The following is a 19,732-nucleotide window of genomic DNA, read 5'->3' as shown; positions in this document are numbered from 1 at the left end:
ACTAATTAAAAAAAAATTCAAGGTAAATTAGTAGGTCACAAACAAAAAATAATGGCTGTTTATTTTAGTAAAACTTTCATCCTGTATATAGATATATTTTTTTTTTCCTCTGCAACATTTAAGCTTGGAAGAAATTTTAAATTCAGCAAAAAAATAAATGTAATGTCTTTTTGGCACAAAGGTAAAATTAAAAACTATAAAATTCTACTAAAACTTATAATGACTATTCCGTTTTTACCATGGTTATATGGGTGAAATTGGCCTTCAAATGATGTTTGTTTAATATTTCATATTTTGAAATACAAACTCCAAATTAAAAAAAAAATCCCAATTTCACCCATATAACCATGGTAAAAACGGAATAGTCATTATAAGTTTTAGTCGAATTTTATAGTTTTTAATTTTACCTGTGAAACATGTTTATTTTTTCAATGTTAGAAATAACCACAGGAATTATGCCTTCTCCCCTATTTTGTGTAGTTGGTTGAATTCTCATACACATATGACAAAACATTCAATTGGGAATTCCACTGTGCAACTGTAATAAAATTAACAGATAACTATCATGAATTCAAGGTTCCTGAATGGTACAGCCACAGACAGCAGAGAAGTGGTAGAAAAAAGCCGCATACAATAGAAACAAAACCGTTTGAAGTGTTGCATGGCACTCTCAACTCAATAGTCCATTCTTTATGTTCCTTTGCCCATTGATGTCTTTTTATTTTCATACTGTGTCAGAAACTGATTCTTTTTAGTTTCCAAGCAATTCTTCGCACTGCCAACAATCTTCTACGAACTGTCACATAAAAAACATTAGTCCTGCTGGCTCTCAAGTCCCTATTAAGGTCAACAGCTGACAATCGTGAATTGATTTTGCTTTTTCTTATTAGTAATCAATCCTCTGTAAGCGTATAATTTTCTTTCTCCATCCAAATTTTCCTTTTCTCTTTGGAAAGACGGAACCTGTTTCCCTAAACCTTTTCATGACTTCATTTAGAGTACCTAACCCCACACTACTCACTGGCAATCTTGTCTTTGAGTCATTTGTGTGTATTGGGATAGAGCAACAATTTTTTACAGTTTTCGTGGAGTTATATCCATTGTATTAACTAGAAACGAATAACAAACGTACAATAGAAACTCACAAGGTCACCAAAAACTAATTAACAATGAATTATAAAAGCAAGAAAACCACTAATTCTATTTATATACGAACTAACATAACCTGAAACAGCAAGCAGTGTGCCACAGAATGAAAATTCCCTACAACAAAACAAAAATTTCCTTGTTCGTATTAATTTGTTCGCTACTGTAGGTATGATTAAAAATTTCACTATAGTTACAAATTGAGATCCAGTTTTTTCAGCAATTTGACCCGAAGTGGGGTAGCATGATATACACCTTGTAGATTCTCCTTGTATGCTCGCTGTGGATAGTGCTTTATTCGATGTTCAATAGTTTGAAATGAGCTCATCACACTCAACCAGCGGTAGATGACATATACCCCATTTGTTCAAAAAGTAATTATATCTACCAATGACCAATGTCCAATTCTTAAACGATTAAGTCTGCATCATAACAACCTTGGTAGACAAAAGCCTACCCAGCACTTGTGCATGGACCACCTCTACTCATTAGCAGTTGTAGTTTCCATCCCATGAGATCTGCCATTAATGTTGATATTAAATCTCCTCGAGCATTTCAGCCAGTTCCCATGAAGGTTTCCAAGATTTAAAAAGCCAATTAGCTGATGGCCATGTTAACTGGCGTCACTGCACTAGTAATTTTTTTCTGGAGTAAACAATTAAGAAGTGTAATAACCATTTTTAAAATGACCCAACCTTAATTGAGCCACTTTAATGGCAAATGACACTGTGATTAATGGTGGTTTTATACATGATTTTAACAGATGATTTGAGCACACAAATAATGATATGGCTAAAATGTTTGGGCCAAAGCTGCTTCTGTTTGAATAAATTCATTATGCCATTTCACAGAGCAAACTAGAGTGAGCTAATATCAAAATTTCTTTATAACTCTTCGATGTATGGGAAACTAAAGACCTGTCATTCCATTTAACATCAGCTTCATCCCCAACCCAAAGAAAGCAAAACAAGTACGAAGCAAAGTGAAAGTGGTTTACATTTTTTTTTACTATCGCAGATCTGCACATCATAAACACACTGCAGAAAACTAAACAGTTAACAATCAGTACAATTTGGAGATTCTGCAAATTTTCATGATCCAAGAAGCCAGATCTGTCAGAATCATACAAAGTGGCAGTTGCATCACAATAACCCACCTAGTCATTTGTCATGACTAATCCAGAATTTCTAGGTCAAGCATGGAATTCATCAGGTTTGCCAGGTTTCCTGTGATTTCTAGTTATTCCCCAAGCTAGAGATGCCACTGAAAGGGTGATAATTTGACAGTTAGGACATAATGATAAATGCAAAAGACCACAACTGGGCAATTCAAAAAAGAGGACTACAAAAATTGTTTTCAACAATGAAAAAATCGCACAGTTAAATGCGGGGAATCACAAGAGTGCTACTTCAAAAGCTACTTTTTTCCTGGCCTGTGATTATTAAGTTTTGAACAGACCTCATAAATAAAATATGATAGTGAGAAAACTATTCATCACTCACTCACCAAAAATTTTGGAATCTGATTCTACTGGAAGTTTGCCATCATTAAAGTTAATAAATTTAATAATTCTGAACAATTACTTGTTCTACTTCATCATTTTTCATACTTTAATATACCAAATTTGACATGCTTAGGATCAAGAAAACAGAAGATCTAAATGTCAGAACACAGGTTTGCACAATAGATCACACGCCAAGGTTAATGTCCCCACCACATTATCAGTACCCTAGTCAATTAGCAGACAGTTCTGCAAATTATAGAAACCTGTTAAAATCCTACTCTATTATGTGAGAAGAAGTTAGAGTTCAGACTTAAGGTTAGAGCATTGATTCTCAAACTTTTTCACCCACCATCACACTGAGAATCAAAAGGTTTCTAACACCTCCCAAAATTTTTTAGCTTTAATAACAAATTATGAGCAATTAGTCATTAATGTAGCAATGCAGTTTTTGGATTTTGTTCATTTTGTGTCGAGATATTGAAATCTTTAATGACTAAGACTCTAACATGATCTTGGGTTAAACTGAGTGGGTGAAACACATGTTGCAATCTCGATCTTTAAAGATTTCAATACTCAGTACAAAATGAACAAAACCCAAAAACTGCAACTACATTAAAGAACTCACAATTTGCCATTAACGCTAAATCAGCTAGATCAAAACTCTTTAATTTCCATATTTACTTTTATCAATACGTTGCTTAGATCAGGAGATATTCAGCATTAAAGACAAAAGTGGCCTTTTCTCTTTAAAGTAGAATATTTTGGTTCAGAGAAATCATAGACATATAAAAAACGAAATTATAGCTAAAGTTAAAGAACAATTGAGTTAGATACGGTGGAGATAAGATTAAGGTTAGAGTTGGATAGAGAGAGGTTTGGAGTAAAGTACCAAGGTATGGCAGTACTAAACACAATCGCATAAGACACTTCATCAAATTTATGTTCAAATGGAAATATAGTCACTACAAAGACACTACACCTCATGATCTTTGCTGTTAGCCTCATGGGATCTTTTCCGTTAAGTGGCAGCATTTGCATTTTTGTTGGGAATAGTGTAAATGCGCCTCAGTAAGCGATGGAGTGGCATCATAGCCACATGGGACATCATTACTGCTGCCACCATACCGCACTTATTTTATTTATAATATTTCAGTCTCAGAAAGCATTCATGCGAATTGAATACTTCATTTATTGTTGTAAATCATATGTTTACTTTTATATAATGTTTTGTATGTTGAACTTTATTTTATAGTGTATGTTTATTTTTAAATAAAGTTAAAAATGATCACAAGTAAAAAAAAAAAATTAATTAAAGAAAGTAATCAATTAACTGGATACTGAACTATTGTTCTAATAATATACTAATATAATATAATAATATACTATTGTTCTAATAATAATCTTCCAACGTTTTCATGGCCAGTAGGCCATTCACTGCAGTGTTGCCAACAATATGCAACGATGAAGTCATTCAGGCCTATACCAAGTGCATTTACACTAATCCCAATAAAAATGCAAATGCTGTAACTTAACACAAAAGGTTCATCATATGTAAGATGGAGAATCACCTCACAAACAGCACAGTCAGTCAGTCATCTTTAATGACTGATTCAAAATCTGACTCTGACCACTATTAAAGCTGGTTTACATTATATTTTCTATTTCTGACAATTTATGTGATCTTCACTTTTTCTGCCATCAACACTGACATGTCAGAATGAAACAATTGGACTTTGATCACGTACTTCCTACTTGCTCTAAATAATCAAATAGATGCATAAAAAATGTAAGTCCCATTTTCCTATCAATGTTAACATGTTTACTGTGATACAGGGTATATATGTTCCGTACTGCAGTCATCTGTGATGCGGCTAAAAAAGAAGTAATTTTCTTCTGCTCTGCATCGAGTGTTTGGCCTGTATTATTTTTACGACCCATTTACATCCCGTAACACAGTGAAGTAATAACACTATTACGTGGAATGCAAATTCTCTTTTTTGACTTATTTCCACTAAAATTATTTTTTTTTGTTCATGTTTTTTTTCAATATACAATATTTTGTAAATTATTTATAGGTTTAGTAATTATTCATGTTCTAATATTAATTAGTCATGTATAATTATGTCATAATATAGTATAATGGTGGTATCATTTCATACGACTGATGACTGACTCTGTTTGTTTTTTTCTGAAGAACAGAAACTAAAAGTTCAGTTTTTTCTCATAATTTTCAATATTCTTATTATGACCAATTTATTATTTTTATAACGCATATGGAACATAACATAAAATAAATTATTAGTGATCTAATAATTGTAAGTAATAATGACCTAATAATTTATTAGGTTATTGTGATTTATTATTGGCAAATTTATTTACTATAAATAGTAATCATAACATTATACGACAGCAATTGTGACCAACATTCAATTATTACTGCATTGCTTTTATGGAACTCTATAAATTCACCTCACTCTTCATGTACTCATCAAAAGTGTAATATATTCATACAGTAGTGGTTTTAGCTGTCAGTTTGTTTGACATGCTACATGCTGTTAAAACCATGAGTGAAAGTGCCAAACAAATTCTTGATCTGGTTTTAAGAATGCAGCAAAATTCACATAGAGATATTTCTTTTAATCTGAATTCTGATAAATCAGAAGATTATTATATAACCGATCCAAATTTGTCAGATGATGAAATCAGCAGAAACATGATTCATGCTGATAACTCACGTGAGTTTTTGAATCCTGGTCCATCATCCTCTACTGTAAATAGTAATTGGTATAATAATATTAATGATTGATAATGGTGATTATGATGACAATAACAATAGGTCAAGTTGGAAAGACTAACTACTACAGTCCTTCCATTCTCATTATCTTGCAATAAGAAGCAGTTTTATCTGCTGCTGTTAATGGTACCGAACCAATTATTTATTTAAGTTACTTTAACTTATTTATTTATGATGATATCTTGGATAGTAAATAAAACTAATATGCTAATACACTTAAAGAACGAGAAAATAATCGACTAAACTCTAGAATAAATAAATGGGTTGATACTGACAATACTGAAATAAAAATTTTTTTACTATAGTAATAATTATGGAAATAAATGTACTACCTTAATTACAGTTGTATTGATCAAGAAAATCTGTATACAACAAATTTGTGGCAAATTTAATGTCATGAGACAGATTTTTAACTCTCTTGTGCTGCATCAATTTGTGAAGAGTCTATAAAAATTAACTATAAAAATGAAAAATTGTACAAAATTCATTTTTTTTTTTGTCTTCAGTCATTTGACCGGTTTGATGCAGCTCTCCAAGATTTCCTATCTACTGCTAATCGTTTCATTTCGGTATACCCCCTACATCCCACATCCCTAACAATTTGTTTTACATATTCCAAACGTTGTCTGCCTACACAATTTTTTCCTTCTACCTGACCCTCTAATATAAAAGCGACTATTCCAGGATGCCTTAATATGTGTCTTATAATTCTGTCTTCTTTTAACTATATTTTTCCAAATACTTCTTTCTTCATCAATTTGCCACAACACCTCTTCATTTGTCATGTTATTCACCCACCTGATTTTTAACATTCTCCTATAGCACTGCATTTCAAAAGCTTCTAATATTTTCTTCTCAGGTACTCCGATCATCCAACTTTCACTTCCATATAAAGCAACGCTCCAAACATATACTTTCAAAAATCTTTTCCCGACGTTTAAATTTATTTTTGATGTAACAAATTATATTTCTGACTGAAAGCTTGTTTCGCCTGCACTATTTGGCATTTTATGTCGCACCTGCTTCATCCATCTTTAGTAATTCTACTTCCCAAATAACAAAATTCGTCTACCTCCATAATCTTTTCTCTTCCTATTTTCACATTTAGTGGTCCATCTTCATTAATTCTACTACATTTCATTACTTTCATTTTCCATAGGACTTAATCCATGCCAATCATTGTTTCTTCTAAATCCTTTTTACTCTCAGATAGAATTACTATATAATCAGTAAATCATAGCATCTTTATCTTTTCACCTTGTAGTGTTACTCCAGATGTAAATAGTTCTTTTACATTATTAATTGCTAGTTCTATGTAAAGACTAAATAAAAAGTAACAGGGATAGGGAACATCCTTGTCGGACTCCCTTTCTTATGTTCTTTCATTATTATGTTGCTGTTTGGTTCCTGTAAATATTAGCAATCGTTCTTCTATCTCTGTATTTGAACCGTAATTTTTTTTAAATGCTGAACATTTTATTCCAGTCTACGTTATCGAATGACTTTCTGTTTTTTTAAAAAATGCCAAATTGGTCTTCTCCTAACACTTCTTCCACTCTCCTCTCAATTCTACTGTACAGAATTCTAGTAAAGATTTTTGATACACGACTAGTTGAACTAATTGTTCTGTATTCTTCCCATTTATCTGCTCCTGCTTTCTTTGGTGTCATGACTATAACACTCTTTTTGAAGTCTTAAGGAACTTCCCCTTTTTTGTAAATATTACAGACCAGTTTGTATAATCTACCTATCGCTTCCTCACCTGCACTGCACAGTAATTCTGCAGGTATTCTGTCTATTCCAGGAGCGTTTCTGCCATTCAAATCTTTTAATGCTCTCTTAACCTTTTCCCATCACAATGATCCGCGGTTGATTAGCGCTCCGCGAAAATATGTTGGTATCCGATTGCCCCCCTTCATAGTCTTATGATACCCTCTTGTGAAAAAAATGTCAAAAAAGTAGACTATATTAAAGAGATTTAACAGATTCTGAAAAAAAAACTGTTATGAATGGATATTTTTTATGCCTGTAACAACAAAAAAATTGAAACAGTACAAAAATTACAATAATTTAATTGGAGAATTGTTTTTGCGCATTTCTATCGCGTTTTTAATTAGCAAAATTTTTTTTTTTTTGCTTTGTGTTTATGAAACATAGTTTGCTGATTTTAAAAATAATACTTTCAAGCAAATTGGTTGAAAATTGGGCAAAATATGATGAAAAACCCGCGTCATAAATCACAGATTAGTAACATATGTTAGTGTACGTGAAAGTAGATTCAAAAAACTACGTTTTATAAAAATCCCCACCACTCAAAAGGCTATTCATATTGACAAAAAACCATTTTGACTGAATACTGTGTTTCATTACGAATCGATATGTGTTACATGTTTATCGATATCATTTGCCAGGAAAGATATTTATAGACCTCAAGTATAAGTGATGTATTTATGACCACAAATTCCTTCTTTTTTTTTTGTTTGCGTATATCATAATTATGCGTATATATAATTTATTATGTGTTTCAATACATCGATATGTTGCTAGTAAGATAAGCTATTTTTGTAAATAATAAATAAATCCGTAATCCTCATAGCAATTATAATACAAAAGTCACACATACACACACAAGCACATTTCTGAGAAAAACTGGTCATATTCTCTCTAGTGTAAATAAAATATTTTACATCATATAAACATCATTCAAATTGTGTAATAAAGCTGATTACTTTATGAATATAAAAAAAAATAAATGACTGATGCCATATAAAATGATTTTGTAACAGCGTTTTAAAACTGACGCTGTACATAACCAGTTTCACGGCTACATGATCTGAAAAGGTTAAATTCAGATATTGGTATTGTTTCACCCTTTTCATCCTCTTGAACTTCCTCTTATTCCTCTATAACACCATTTTTTACTTCATTTCCTCCGTATAACTCAATATATGCCACCTACTCATTGACCTTTCCTTTCATATTATAAATCGGTGTACCATCTTTGTTAAACACATTATTAGATTTTAATTCATGTACCCCAAAATTATCCTTAACCTTCCTGTATGCTCCATCTATTTTACCAAAGTTCATTTCTCTTTCCAATTCTGAACACTTTTCTTTAATCCACTGTTCTTTCACTAGTTTGAACTTCCTGTTTATAGTATTTCTTAATTGTCTATAGTTCCTTTTACTTTCTTTATCACTAGCATTCTTATATTTTCTACATTCATCCATCATCTGCAATATATAGTCTGAAATCAAGGTTTTCTACCAGTTCTCTTTGTTCCGCCTAAGTTTGCTTTTGCTGATTTAAGAATTTCCTTTTTAACATTCTCCCATTCTTCTTCTACATTTTCTACTTTATCTCTTTTACTCAGACCTCTTGCGATGTCCTCCTCAAAAATCTTCTTTACCTCCTCTTCATCAAGCTTCTCTAAATTCCGATTCATCTGACACCTTTTCTTCAGGTTTTTAAACCCCAATCTACATTTCATTATCACTAAATTATGGTTGTTATCAAAATCTGCTTCAGGGTAAGTTTGCAGTCGACGAGTTGATTTCTAAATCTTTGCTTAACCATGATATAATCTATCTGATACTTTGCAGTATCACCTGGCCTTTTCCATGTGTATATTCTTCTATTATGATTCTTAACCTGGGTGTTGGCAATTACTAAATTGTACTTCGTGCAAAACTCTCAAGTCGTCCCCTCTTTTATTTCTTTTTCCCATTGTTTTATTTTCTTTTAATCATTGTCTGTTTAGGTTTCGATTTTATCCATATTACAATGATTCTATCGCTATACAATTTGAAATACTCTATCTCTTCCCTATCTTCTTGTTCATTACAAAATCTACTCCTGCCTGCCCATTATTTGAAGCTGAGTTAATTATTCTAAAATCACCTGACCAAAAGTCGTTTTCCTCTTCCAACCAAACCTTGCTAATTCCTACTACATCTACATTTATCCTATCCATTTCCCTCTTTAAATTTTTTAACCTACCAACATTTTTTAGACTTGTAACATTCCACGCTCCGACTTGTAGAATGTTATTTTTTAATTTTCTGGTGATCCCTTCCTTAGTTGTCCCCACCCGGAGATCCGAACGGAGGACTAGTTTACCTCCTGAATATTTTACCAAGGAAGGTGTCTCCATCTTTATTATATGAAAATGTAGAGAGCTACATTTTCTTTGAAAAAATGCAACTCAAGTTTTCCATTGCTTTCCGCTGCTCAGTACTCAGAGGATTGAATGATGATATGGACGTTCTGAGTCATCCTGAGCTACGCCCTTATCAACTACTGAAAGAGATGCTGCCCTCTTTCAGGAATCATTCCTTAGTCTGGCTCTCCAATATGGTTGCACCTTCGGTCCAGCTACTCTGTATCACTGAGCACTCAAGCTCCCTCACCAATGGCAAGATCTCACGATTCATAGAGGGAGAAAATTCATGTATTGCTTAAAAAATTATTAAATAATTTTCAGTTGTACCTTACTCCAAGGGAGAACGTTGTAATCAATGAAACGATGTTTCCATGGCGTGGATGATCATCCTTTACAAAATATATAAAAAATAGTAGGTACAAAAATTTATAAACCCTGAATCATTCAGGGTTATGTTCATAATTTTAAAATACACATTGGAAATGGTGACAGGACAGCGGGAGAGTCTCATACACTCTGTTATTAAATACCTCATGGAAAAAGAACCTTATACCTTGACAATTATTACACAAGTCCAAATGCTGCTCATTATCTACTTCCTAAAAACACAAAACTTTGTGGAACATTGTGAAAAAATCAAAAAAATTTGTCATAAGAAATTGTTTCTAAAAAACCTAGGTGAAATAGTTGGTAGGATGAAAAATAACAAAATGGATGGATAAGGGCCAGGTACTAATGATAACTAAAAAAGAATGCCATGATTTAACATTGCATATGACAGACAAGAAGTACTCACTAAACCGCAATGTGTCATTGAATATAATGGAGCAAAAAAAGGAGAGCACCGACCAAATGTCCAATTTTATACTGTACTGAGAAAGGGATTAAAATAAGTAATCAAACAGGATTAAAATTAAAGGTAATAAAACTGAAAGAAAAATGTCTATTTTGAAGTATAAAGAAATTTTAATAGATCAACTTCCTGCAGAAGATGGGGAAAACCAACATCAATGAACTCCAAAAACAATTCACATGCTTAAATCTGAAGACGATAAATGTAAGAAAAGAAAATGCAGTGGCCGCTAAAACGTTTTGCGGGCGATTATGTCAAACAGGTAGAAAGATAGTACGGTAAAAATAGTTAACATGTATTGTGAAGATTATGATGGAAAACATTGTAGACATAATGTTACAATGAACATCATTCTAAAGGTTAACTACTTTGTGTGTTGATAACTACTGGTCATTGATTATTACTTGATAATTATAATTACTGATTACTATAACCTCTACATCATTATTATATAACATGTCGGAAATGTCTCTACTGAGCTGGAGGCCAAATAAAAAGTGAAGAGGGTGGCTCTGGTTGAACATGAGAGGATCAGGAATTTCAGATCCTCTAAATCTGGCATCATAGGATGATTATCAAGCAGGTGGACACTTTGGAAGACAAGCCCTCAAGCCTGTCCCGGCAACTCCAAAGGACACAGCAGCTACAGAAGAGATGGACGTACAGTTATGTCATTAAAACGGAAGGTAGAAGAAGTGGAATCTAGCACAGATGGTGATGTGTCTGGTGGTTCTGAATTGGAACGATTAATGGAGGAGATTCGAGTTTTGTGCAGTCTTGTTGGCTGGCTCTGGGGAAATCAGAAGTTGAAGGAATGTGCCAGGTGTATCCGTGACCAAGCAGGAAGTGTAGAGGATTCGGTGAAGGATTTCTATAAAAGTCTTTCCCCAAACTTATGGTAGACCATTATTCCCAGACAGAGTGTTCTGGAAAGCCAGATCGGGTTATTGTTAGAGGGTCAGCTGACAGATGCAAAGATTATAGGTATAGCCCTAAGGAGATGACTGAGGCTATATGAGTTGTGAAAGACCCTTCTGCTGCTGATAATGTCTGTCAATTCCATGACTTGGTCACTATAAGGAATAATTCTGATTCCCAAAGGGGGTCATATTAAGCAACGTCATTAAACCCGAGGTAATCACAAAGGAAAATCTGGCAGTGGATATGATGTCTCAGACTTCATAAAAAATAAGTACATTATACACTATCTCAGTGAGAACAAGGAGAGGTCCCTGACTGATGTCCAGGTGGCCTTGAGGATTGTTAGAGAAGGCAACCGAATTAACTTTCAGGAAACTATTGAGGTAGAAAGGTGTGTAAGATAAGACCAGTGTATATGCTCCATCCACTGCAGAGGTTAGTCATGAGACAAAGAAATCAGGTGTGCTTAAAAAATCGCCCTCGGTGAAGGACAGTGACACCATAATAATCAAGTCAGCAGGGAAATCTTATGTGGACCTAGTTAAAATAGTGAAACGAACTGTCTCCATGAAGGAGGCGAGGAGATCCTGTCTTATCAGAAAGGGCTTTAAAGATGATTGCAATTGCAGGTGAATGGTTCCCAAAAAGCTGAGGAACTTAAAACTGTAATATGCAATATAACAAATGTCTGGTGTGTAATAGGAGCTGTCATCGGATGGGCAGCCATGTTTGTAAGGTGAAAACATGCAGTGCCTCCAAATCGATGCGAACAGGTGTGTGACTGCCCATGATTTAGTTTGGGCTGCAGCACTGGCGAGTGGAGTTGACTTCTTAATAGTGACGGAACCGAACAGGAGAATGGTTTCCACAGGACTTTGGCACGTGGGCAAGTGTGAAGATGCTGCCGTAGGAGATGTTTCTGGGGCACATGCAGTTCTGAGTGTAATACCAAGAGATAGTTTTGTAATACTAAAACTGAACGAATATATGCTGAACTCAGGGTATATATCACCTAACTGTGAACAATATGAAGATTTTATACCAGAACTAGAGCTGTATATCAGGAGGTCAAGAAATGCAGTGATTCTTGCCGGTGACCTTAATTCAGAGTATGTTGAACTAGGGGGATTAGGTCTAGCAGATACATATTGGCTAATATGTTTAATGAGATGGACATGGCAGTTTTAAATGATCAGGGAGTGCTAACATATATAGATAGAGGTAATAGCTCAATTGTAGATGTAACTGCTGTTCAGAACAAATTGTTCCAAGAATAACAATGTGGTATGTTTTGGACAAAGAGTTTCACTCCAATCACAGACAAATAGTTTTTACATTCAGATGTGATCAACAGTGCCACCTACATTCAAGCCAATGGAGGCCCAACAAAGTTCAAATTAAGAGGATTAGCTGATTGTGTTGCAACTGATGGCAATAGTAAAAAATGCATGTCAGAGGGAAACTGCGGCTCACACACATAGAAAAGACTGTATACTGGTAGAAAGAAGAGATCGCCTCATTAAGAAAATCAGTAGAGCAGTTAAGGAAATCATGCAACAAGGGAGACACAAATGCAGAGGCTGAGACTGAAAAATACCAAATGGCCAGAGACTTGGAGTGGCTATAAAAAAAGGCAAAGGCCGTTGCTTGAGAACTCATTAATGAGTTAGATGACAACTCATTGAGTTAAGCCTACCAGATTGTAACAAAGAAATTTGGTAGGTGACTCCCAAGTGTGTCCTATCTAACGGCTGTACTATCCCTTTTTTCGGTGGAGGGAAACAGAAAGAACAGAGATTCCTTGCATTCATGAACAACGCTTTACAATACAACACTTGAACAAGGCTGCTGCCAGAATCAATAAGATAAAGAGTCCAGGACCTGATGGTGTTCCAGGTGCAGTGATAAGTAGTCTAGTTGAAAGGCGCCCTTAGATGGTTCTTGACACCATGAATGCTGCATTAACGGACTCCAAGTTCCCCAGATGCTGGAAGGAGGCCAGATTGATCCTCCTCCCAAAACCGGGCACAAAAACAAGTAGGGTCATTGCACACAGACCTCAACTCTGTATCTAATGAGAACTCTCAGACAAGTTGTTCGAAAAAATGGTTGCTGAAGCTAGAAGATGAGCTAGAGCCTGAGGGTGGGCTATCCCTGAATTAGTAAGGATTCACTAAGGGGAAGCCCACCTTAGTAGCAATAATAGATGTGACGGACTGGGCAAGAGACAGAGCGGCAGGCACGCAACAGAGTATGTGGATATCACTGACAATTTTACTCGACGTGAAAAAAGCATTTACCAGTATACCATGGCCAGTTGTTATGGATTCAGTGAGGGACAGGGATATCTGGAAATAGCTGCTGTCAACACTAAACAGGGAATGGAAGTTGACACTAAGGATGACCCCATTGAATTTAATATATATGGTACAGTGCCGCACGGTTCTGTATTGGGCCCAATTTTATGGAATACATTATATGATTGCTTCTTGGGAACTGAGCTTCCAGGTGACAGTCGCATGGTTGCATATGCAGATGACCTGGCACTGTTGGTGGCAGGTCATACCAAAAATAAGGTGGAGGAAACTGCAAATAGTGCCATATGCAGGATAAGTGAGTGGCTGAGAACGAGGAAAATGTCTCTGGCCCTAAACAAGACATCTGTAGTTGCTGTAGTGGGCAGGAGAAAACTGAGAGGATGGCAGTGACAGTGGATGGCACCAGAATAGCAAAGTATCGGGGAGTGTGGGTAGAAGGGTCTGGACTCTTCTCTACCCACGTGAAAGAAGTGTTGAAGTATGCAGAGAGAATGATAACTGGACTTAGTTATTCTTATCTAGAAGGGTCCCATGTGCTAGCCAGAGACAATTGACATTATCTGTTGCTACATCAATGTTGTATATGATCTCTCTGTGGTCCTTGGTGTTAGAGAAAAAGAGGTATGCAAATTGCCTAACCTCTCTGCAACGAAGAGAAGCGATAGGAAAACTGCCACATATTGAATTATATCCGGACCTGCAGTTGGGGTTATAACTGGGATACCTCCAGTGCCAGTACAGGCTAGACAAATGGTGCGGAGACTTGAGAGAATCCCCAAATCAATGACCGAGGAACAACTGCTGAGGGAATGGCAGATACGATGAGATAAAATGAATAAGGGCAGATGGACTAAATGCCTAATACCACAGCTTTTGCCATGGATTAGGAGAAAACATGGTGAACCCACTTATTGGCTTACACAACTATTGTTTGGACACAGGGGTTTTCCTCTTACCTGTTTAGGTTCAAAAGGACAACCTGATTGTCAATACTGCAGATTAGAAGATACAGCTAAACATACCTTTTACAACTTTCATAGGTGAGATCAGAATAGGCATTTTTATGGGCTGGGGTGGCTGACAACAGATAATACTGTTGAATATTTGCTAAGAGAACAGCCTCAGTGGGAGGAAGTGTCGAAGTTAACCACTGACATACTAAAGACGAAGGAAGATAAAGCTAGAAACTGGAGTGAAGATTAGCACCAAATACAGATAAAAGAGAAAGAAGCGAGGAGTTGAGGCAACCCTCTGTGGAGTTGTCGTTCATCTGGGCTTGCCTGGATGGGTGGCGGCGATGAAGTGGCGACTCCCAACCCCTTGAGCGGAAAAGACCAAGACTCAGCCACTGGTTCGGGTTGGCTGGGAAGAGCATAGCCAGTCCTGGTATAGCTCATCTTTGGTGGTTAGAGGCAGGCATCCCTGGAACTGAGTAAGTGCTTAAATTCTGATCCAGCTCCGGGTGGGAGGATACAGTGAGATAGTAAGTTTTAGTCAGTAGGGTGCGGGAACCCATCTCTTAATAACATCTAGCCAAATCCGTGTGAATCCAACACTTTCCCATTTATGGATGGTGAAAAAAAAAACTATTGACTAGTATTATTTTTTCTTTTATTTACTTTTATAAAATTTTTATCAAACTTTTCAATTTAGTTTTTTGGCAGATTTAATTAATTTGCAATCAAGAGGAGAAACTTCTTTGTATTTTATGATTCTATATTTTTTATAACTGAATATTACATTTTTCTTTTGTTGTACTAGTTAGTATTAATCTTTATTTAAAAATCTGGGCTAACCAAATTGTATGTCATATATATACAAAACTTTATAATCAAAAACATATTCTCTATTTCAAGAATATTTTGTTACTTCTCAAGAATTCAAATGATACTTTTTTTTAATTTCAATGTGAACAAAGTTATGTTTTATTGCTGTTAAGTTACATTATTTTTCAATTTTGTATGTTTTTTCCAGTAATACTCACCCAAATTTCCAGTATATTATTAGTATACTGGATATTTATTAGTATATGGATATTATTAGTATACATATATTTTCAGTCACATGAAAATGTTTTAAATATTTAAGGGGTTAACTTTTGTGTTTACATCAGAGTTTACATCAACATTGTTTTATAACATAATGAAATAAACTGTAAGATAGCTTCTTGAAAAATGAACTTACTACATTTTCTTATTTATTTTTCCTTAAAAACTAATTTTACGCCACAATTTGAGTTAATAATAAGTATTTAGATAATAACTGTTTTAAATGCTCCCACTAAACATACTTATATTGTTGAATTTCATAAAGATGAGGTACAAATTTGACGTTTTAATGCAAAAAATGCATCAAGCTCAGTCCTCTTGTAATTCAACACATGACTCTGGATAGACGAACTGTTTCTGCTGGAAATAGTTCGTCCTTCTACCAACAGAATATACTTATTGTTTGACTTGATAAAACTATGTATTTTTTTGGCCAGGAAAATTTACAAAAGCATTGATGTACAGGATAAATGAACCTCATACTGCAGGTAGCGACAATACAGTACAGGTCATATATGCCCCATAATGCAGGGAAGCAACACAAGCTACTTAGGGATCCATAGGGAACTGTTAAAATATTTTCTATTGAATTATCAATGATAAATGTAATAAAATGAATTACGTTTTTTCACCTATTTTTCACAGCCCACTACTCACTTTTGTAAATACAGCTATAGAAGTATAGTAAAAAACAAATAGCCCACAACTCTATGGTGATATCAGTGCAGAATACTTATATCCAGGAATAGGATATATGTCCACAGAATACAGACAAGATTCCTTGCCTTGGTCAGACAAATTACAACAGCCTTACATAAAACTCACTATTACAAAAACTTAATAGTTAGTAATCAGGTAATGAATCGGAAATAACACTGTAGGTAAAATCTCAAACGGCACTAAAAATAAGTTACTAATATAAAAATTATATCTGCTAATTACCTAAGAAATTATACGCTATTCATAAAGGATTAACTTCCCCACTAACTTCTTTTTCTAGTGAATAAATAAAATTATTAATTATAGAGATTTTACAGTGAGAAAATTCTATTTTACCTTTCTACATAGAACACAACTATTATTCTCTGCTATTTTATATGTCAGAAAAGCACTATGGTCAGCCTAACCTGCCTAACAGGAGGTTGATGACACAGTGGTTCTTAAAAATTGATCATGGGCACCATTATGATGGCATGTCCTAATCTCTGTTGATGACATTTTTGCATGCTGAACTATCAAAATAAGTTACACTCATTACTTAACAAGGGATTAACTGCCTAGAGAACCTAAATCAATAAAAGCTGAACTGCATACCTACAGATTTCAAGAAATACCACCACAAATCAATAAATCAGCTAATTACAACAATACACCAACAAATATAATTTTATTTAAACCACTTTATTTTTGTATATATTTTATTTGTATGAGGTATAGTATGTGAAAGTTGATTCTGTAGCATAAATGTCGGTAGTACTTACAAGTGTTCTCTACACCTCAGGTCCAGTCTGTAATGTAAAATTTTCATATTGTATTACTTCGAACTGTTGTAATCTAAACGACTAGGTGTCTGATAGTGAGTTTTTTAGTTTCCAGTAGAACGTAAATTTTGTTTTCAAGTTTGTAAGCAATAAACCTTACTTCTTAAAGAATTTAGCAATCATTTTAAGTGAATTTGGTCTTTATCTGTTAACTTATATATTTACTGACATTGTTTCTGATTACGAATTCATTCTACATTAAATATAAATTTTTTTGTGATTATGTAGAATTAACTAGTACTTTATTGTGTAAAATTTTGTGTAGCAGAAAGCTGATTAAAATACATACAAAGCATCTTGGTCAGCGACAACTACACCCAGAAACTCAAACATGAACATTAGCTTAAAATAATCACAATTAGAATACATATGTTTTTTTGATAACAACAGCTGAAAGGTTAAGAAAGTTTCTTTTGTGACAGACAACAGAATTAGAAAATCACATAAAAAGATAACATGGTCGTGGGTCAATTTTTGCCCCCTCTTTTACAATCATGTGGGCTCCAAAATAATTATAACCTAATATCGGTAACTATACAAAAATTGTGATCAATGGTTGAAGGGGGATAAGTAAATATTAATATAATAATCAAAGTATTCGGAAAAACGAGTTATCCCATAATCATTAGAGCTGCATCTAAATATTATCAAGTACCCATAAATTTAGTTTACTATTGCGTAACGAACAATACTACTACACTATTTCATTAATACAGATAGTACAGCAGCATATACCGACAACGTAAAAGAAAAAATAACATTAATTTACTATAAACAACTTGATGTATACAATAAATAAACAACCCAGACACATGAGCCAAACGATCATCTCTGTGGAAGACCGTTACTATACTCGCTAACAGAGTCAAAATACATTATTGGATTTTCACTTTATGTTATGTTTAATATTATCAACCCAAATAAATTTAAAAAAATAACTCTACCACTACAAATTCATAAATGCACACACCTCCTCGACATTGCGCCTTGGAACGTGAAAAAACGAAAGAAGTAATTTTAATTTTACTTGAGTTTGGAGGTCTGGAAAACAATCTTTAATGTTTCTCAAAACTTCTGCATTCAACTGATTACAAATTGATCCTCCAGTCCACGAGTCATTCGATGTACCGAGCTTATTGTGAAGCCACAGAGACGTATCACTATCCCTCACGTTCGCCATATTGGAAAACTGTAGTTGATGGGGACATATTTTCAGTTCTAAATTAATAACTAAAAAAAATTAAGAAAACTGATTTTAACGGAAAAGCTCTATCACTAGTATGGTAAAAAATTTTCCTTATTTTTTTTTATTGTTTTATTGAAAAATAATTAATGAAAATTTGAATGCAACTATTAAAGAATAAGTATTAAAATGTTCAAGTAGTAATGATTGTTTGGTTTGTTCTGTTTTACGGTTAGAGTTCATTTTAATTGGTTAAATCAGAAACGCGCAGTATTTGATTAATATTTGTATCCATGACAACTTAATTATTAAAAAATCGGCATGACACAAATCTAAAACCATGGACAAAAGACCAATTTTAATTTTTATTGCTTTTTCAATTTTTGTCGTCTATTGGGCTGGTGTTGATGGAGGGGCAGCAGAAACTCCTCCTGCTCAATGAATTAAATTTAAAAAATTGCCAAAAAAATTGTGAAAATAGTGATAAATTCATTGATATAAGCCAGCTAAATTTACAATTTTTTCCTCTTTCTACTTATAAGACATGCAGAAATATCCAGGTAAGGGCACAAAATTAATTATCACTTCATTTGTGCAACTGTTGAAAATACACTAGAATAAAAAAAAAATAATACATTATGCTGAGTCAAAATATTTCCATGGCAACAACATGTCATAATCTTTATTATACAACATGGACCATCAAAATTTTTTACTTCTTTTCGCTTCTTTTTCTATATTTATTGTGTTTTTCTCATATTCAGAATTTGATCTGGATGTTTGGTATGAACCACCTGATAATGCACAACAGATTCATTAAAAATGGAAAAAACTAAAACTCTTAAATACTCTAATCTTTCTCTTAAGAAAAAATACATGACAAAGGTAAAATTTTAAATGAAGCTATTTAAGATTGAATCTTAGTACTCATGAATATCTAGAAAAAAAAATTAATATGTCATCGGAGACATTATTAATCAAATAATAATTTTAAAACCAAAATGATATTTATTTTTAACTATTTTCCAAAAACAGTCATTTAGAAAATCTCTAAGTTCTTAAAAATTGGATGAAAATGTAATTTAGTTAAAAACAAATGTCAACAGACATAAATCTGTCATAAAGCTATTTTAAAAACAGAATGTTTATTTTTAACTGTTTTCAAAAAGAAAAATATTTAGAAAATAAATTATCACTTAACATTTTTTAAAATTGGATGAAAATGTAATTTTATTTTAAAAAAATGTCATAAATTTGT

At 33.7% G+C, this 19,732-nt stretch overlaps 2 protein-coding genes across 4 annotated transcripts in view; one reads left to right on the top strand and one right to left on the bottom strand.

Annotated features, from left to right (window-relative positions):
- Nelf-A (Negative elongation factor A) overlaps window positions 1-18,475 on the bottom strand; it is a 73,560-nt gene extending 55,085 nt beyond the window's left edge. The window contains exon 1 of one of the 2 annotated variants that reach the window (XM_075376381.1): window positions 18,262-18,475. In XM_075376381.1, the coding sequence (XP_075232496.1) occupies window positions 18,262-18,471 (210 nt within the window). In that variant the 5' untranslated portion in view covers window positions 18,472-18,475. The remainder of the gene's footprint in view (window positions 1-18,261) is intronic. The other variant, XM_075376388.1, reaches the window with a different exon arrangement.
- Window positions 18,476-18,691: 216 nt separating this feature from the next.
- The window catches only part of LOC142330892 (uncharacterized), a 73,120-nt gene continuing 72,079 nt past the window's right edge, over window positions 18,692-19,732 (top strand). Inside the window, exon 1 of one of the 2 annotated variants that reach the window (XM_075376362.1) lies at window positions 18,692-19,034. In XM_075376362.1, the coding sequence (XP_075232477.1) occupies window positions 18,882-19,034 (153 nt within the window). In that variant the 5' untranslated portion in view covers window positions 18,692-18,881. The remainder of the gene's footprint in view (window positions 19,035-19,732) is intronic. The other variant, XM_075376370.1, reaches the window with a different exon arrangement.

Source organism: Lycorma delicatula, chromosome 1, assembly GCF_047948215.1.
Source record: "Lycorma delicatula isolate Av1 chromosome 1, ASM4794821v1, whole genome shotgun sequence".
NCBI classification, from domain to species: domain Eukaryota; kingdom Metazoa; phylum Arthropoda; class Insecta; order Hemiptera; family Fulgoridae; genus Lycorma; species Lycorma delicatula.
The sequence above is the reverse complement of the archived record's forward strand: the minus strand, read 5'-3'. Positions and strand labels throughout refer to the sequence as shown.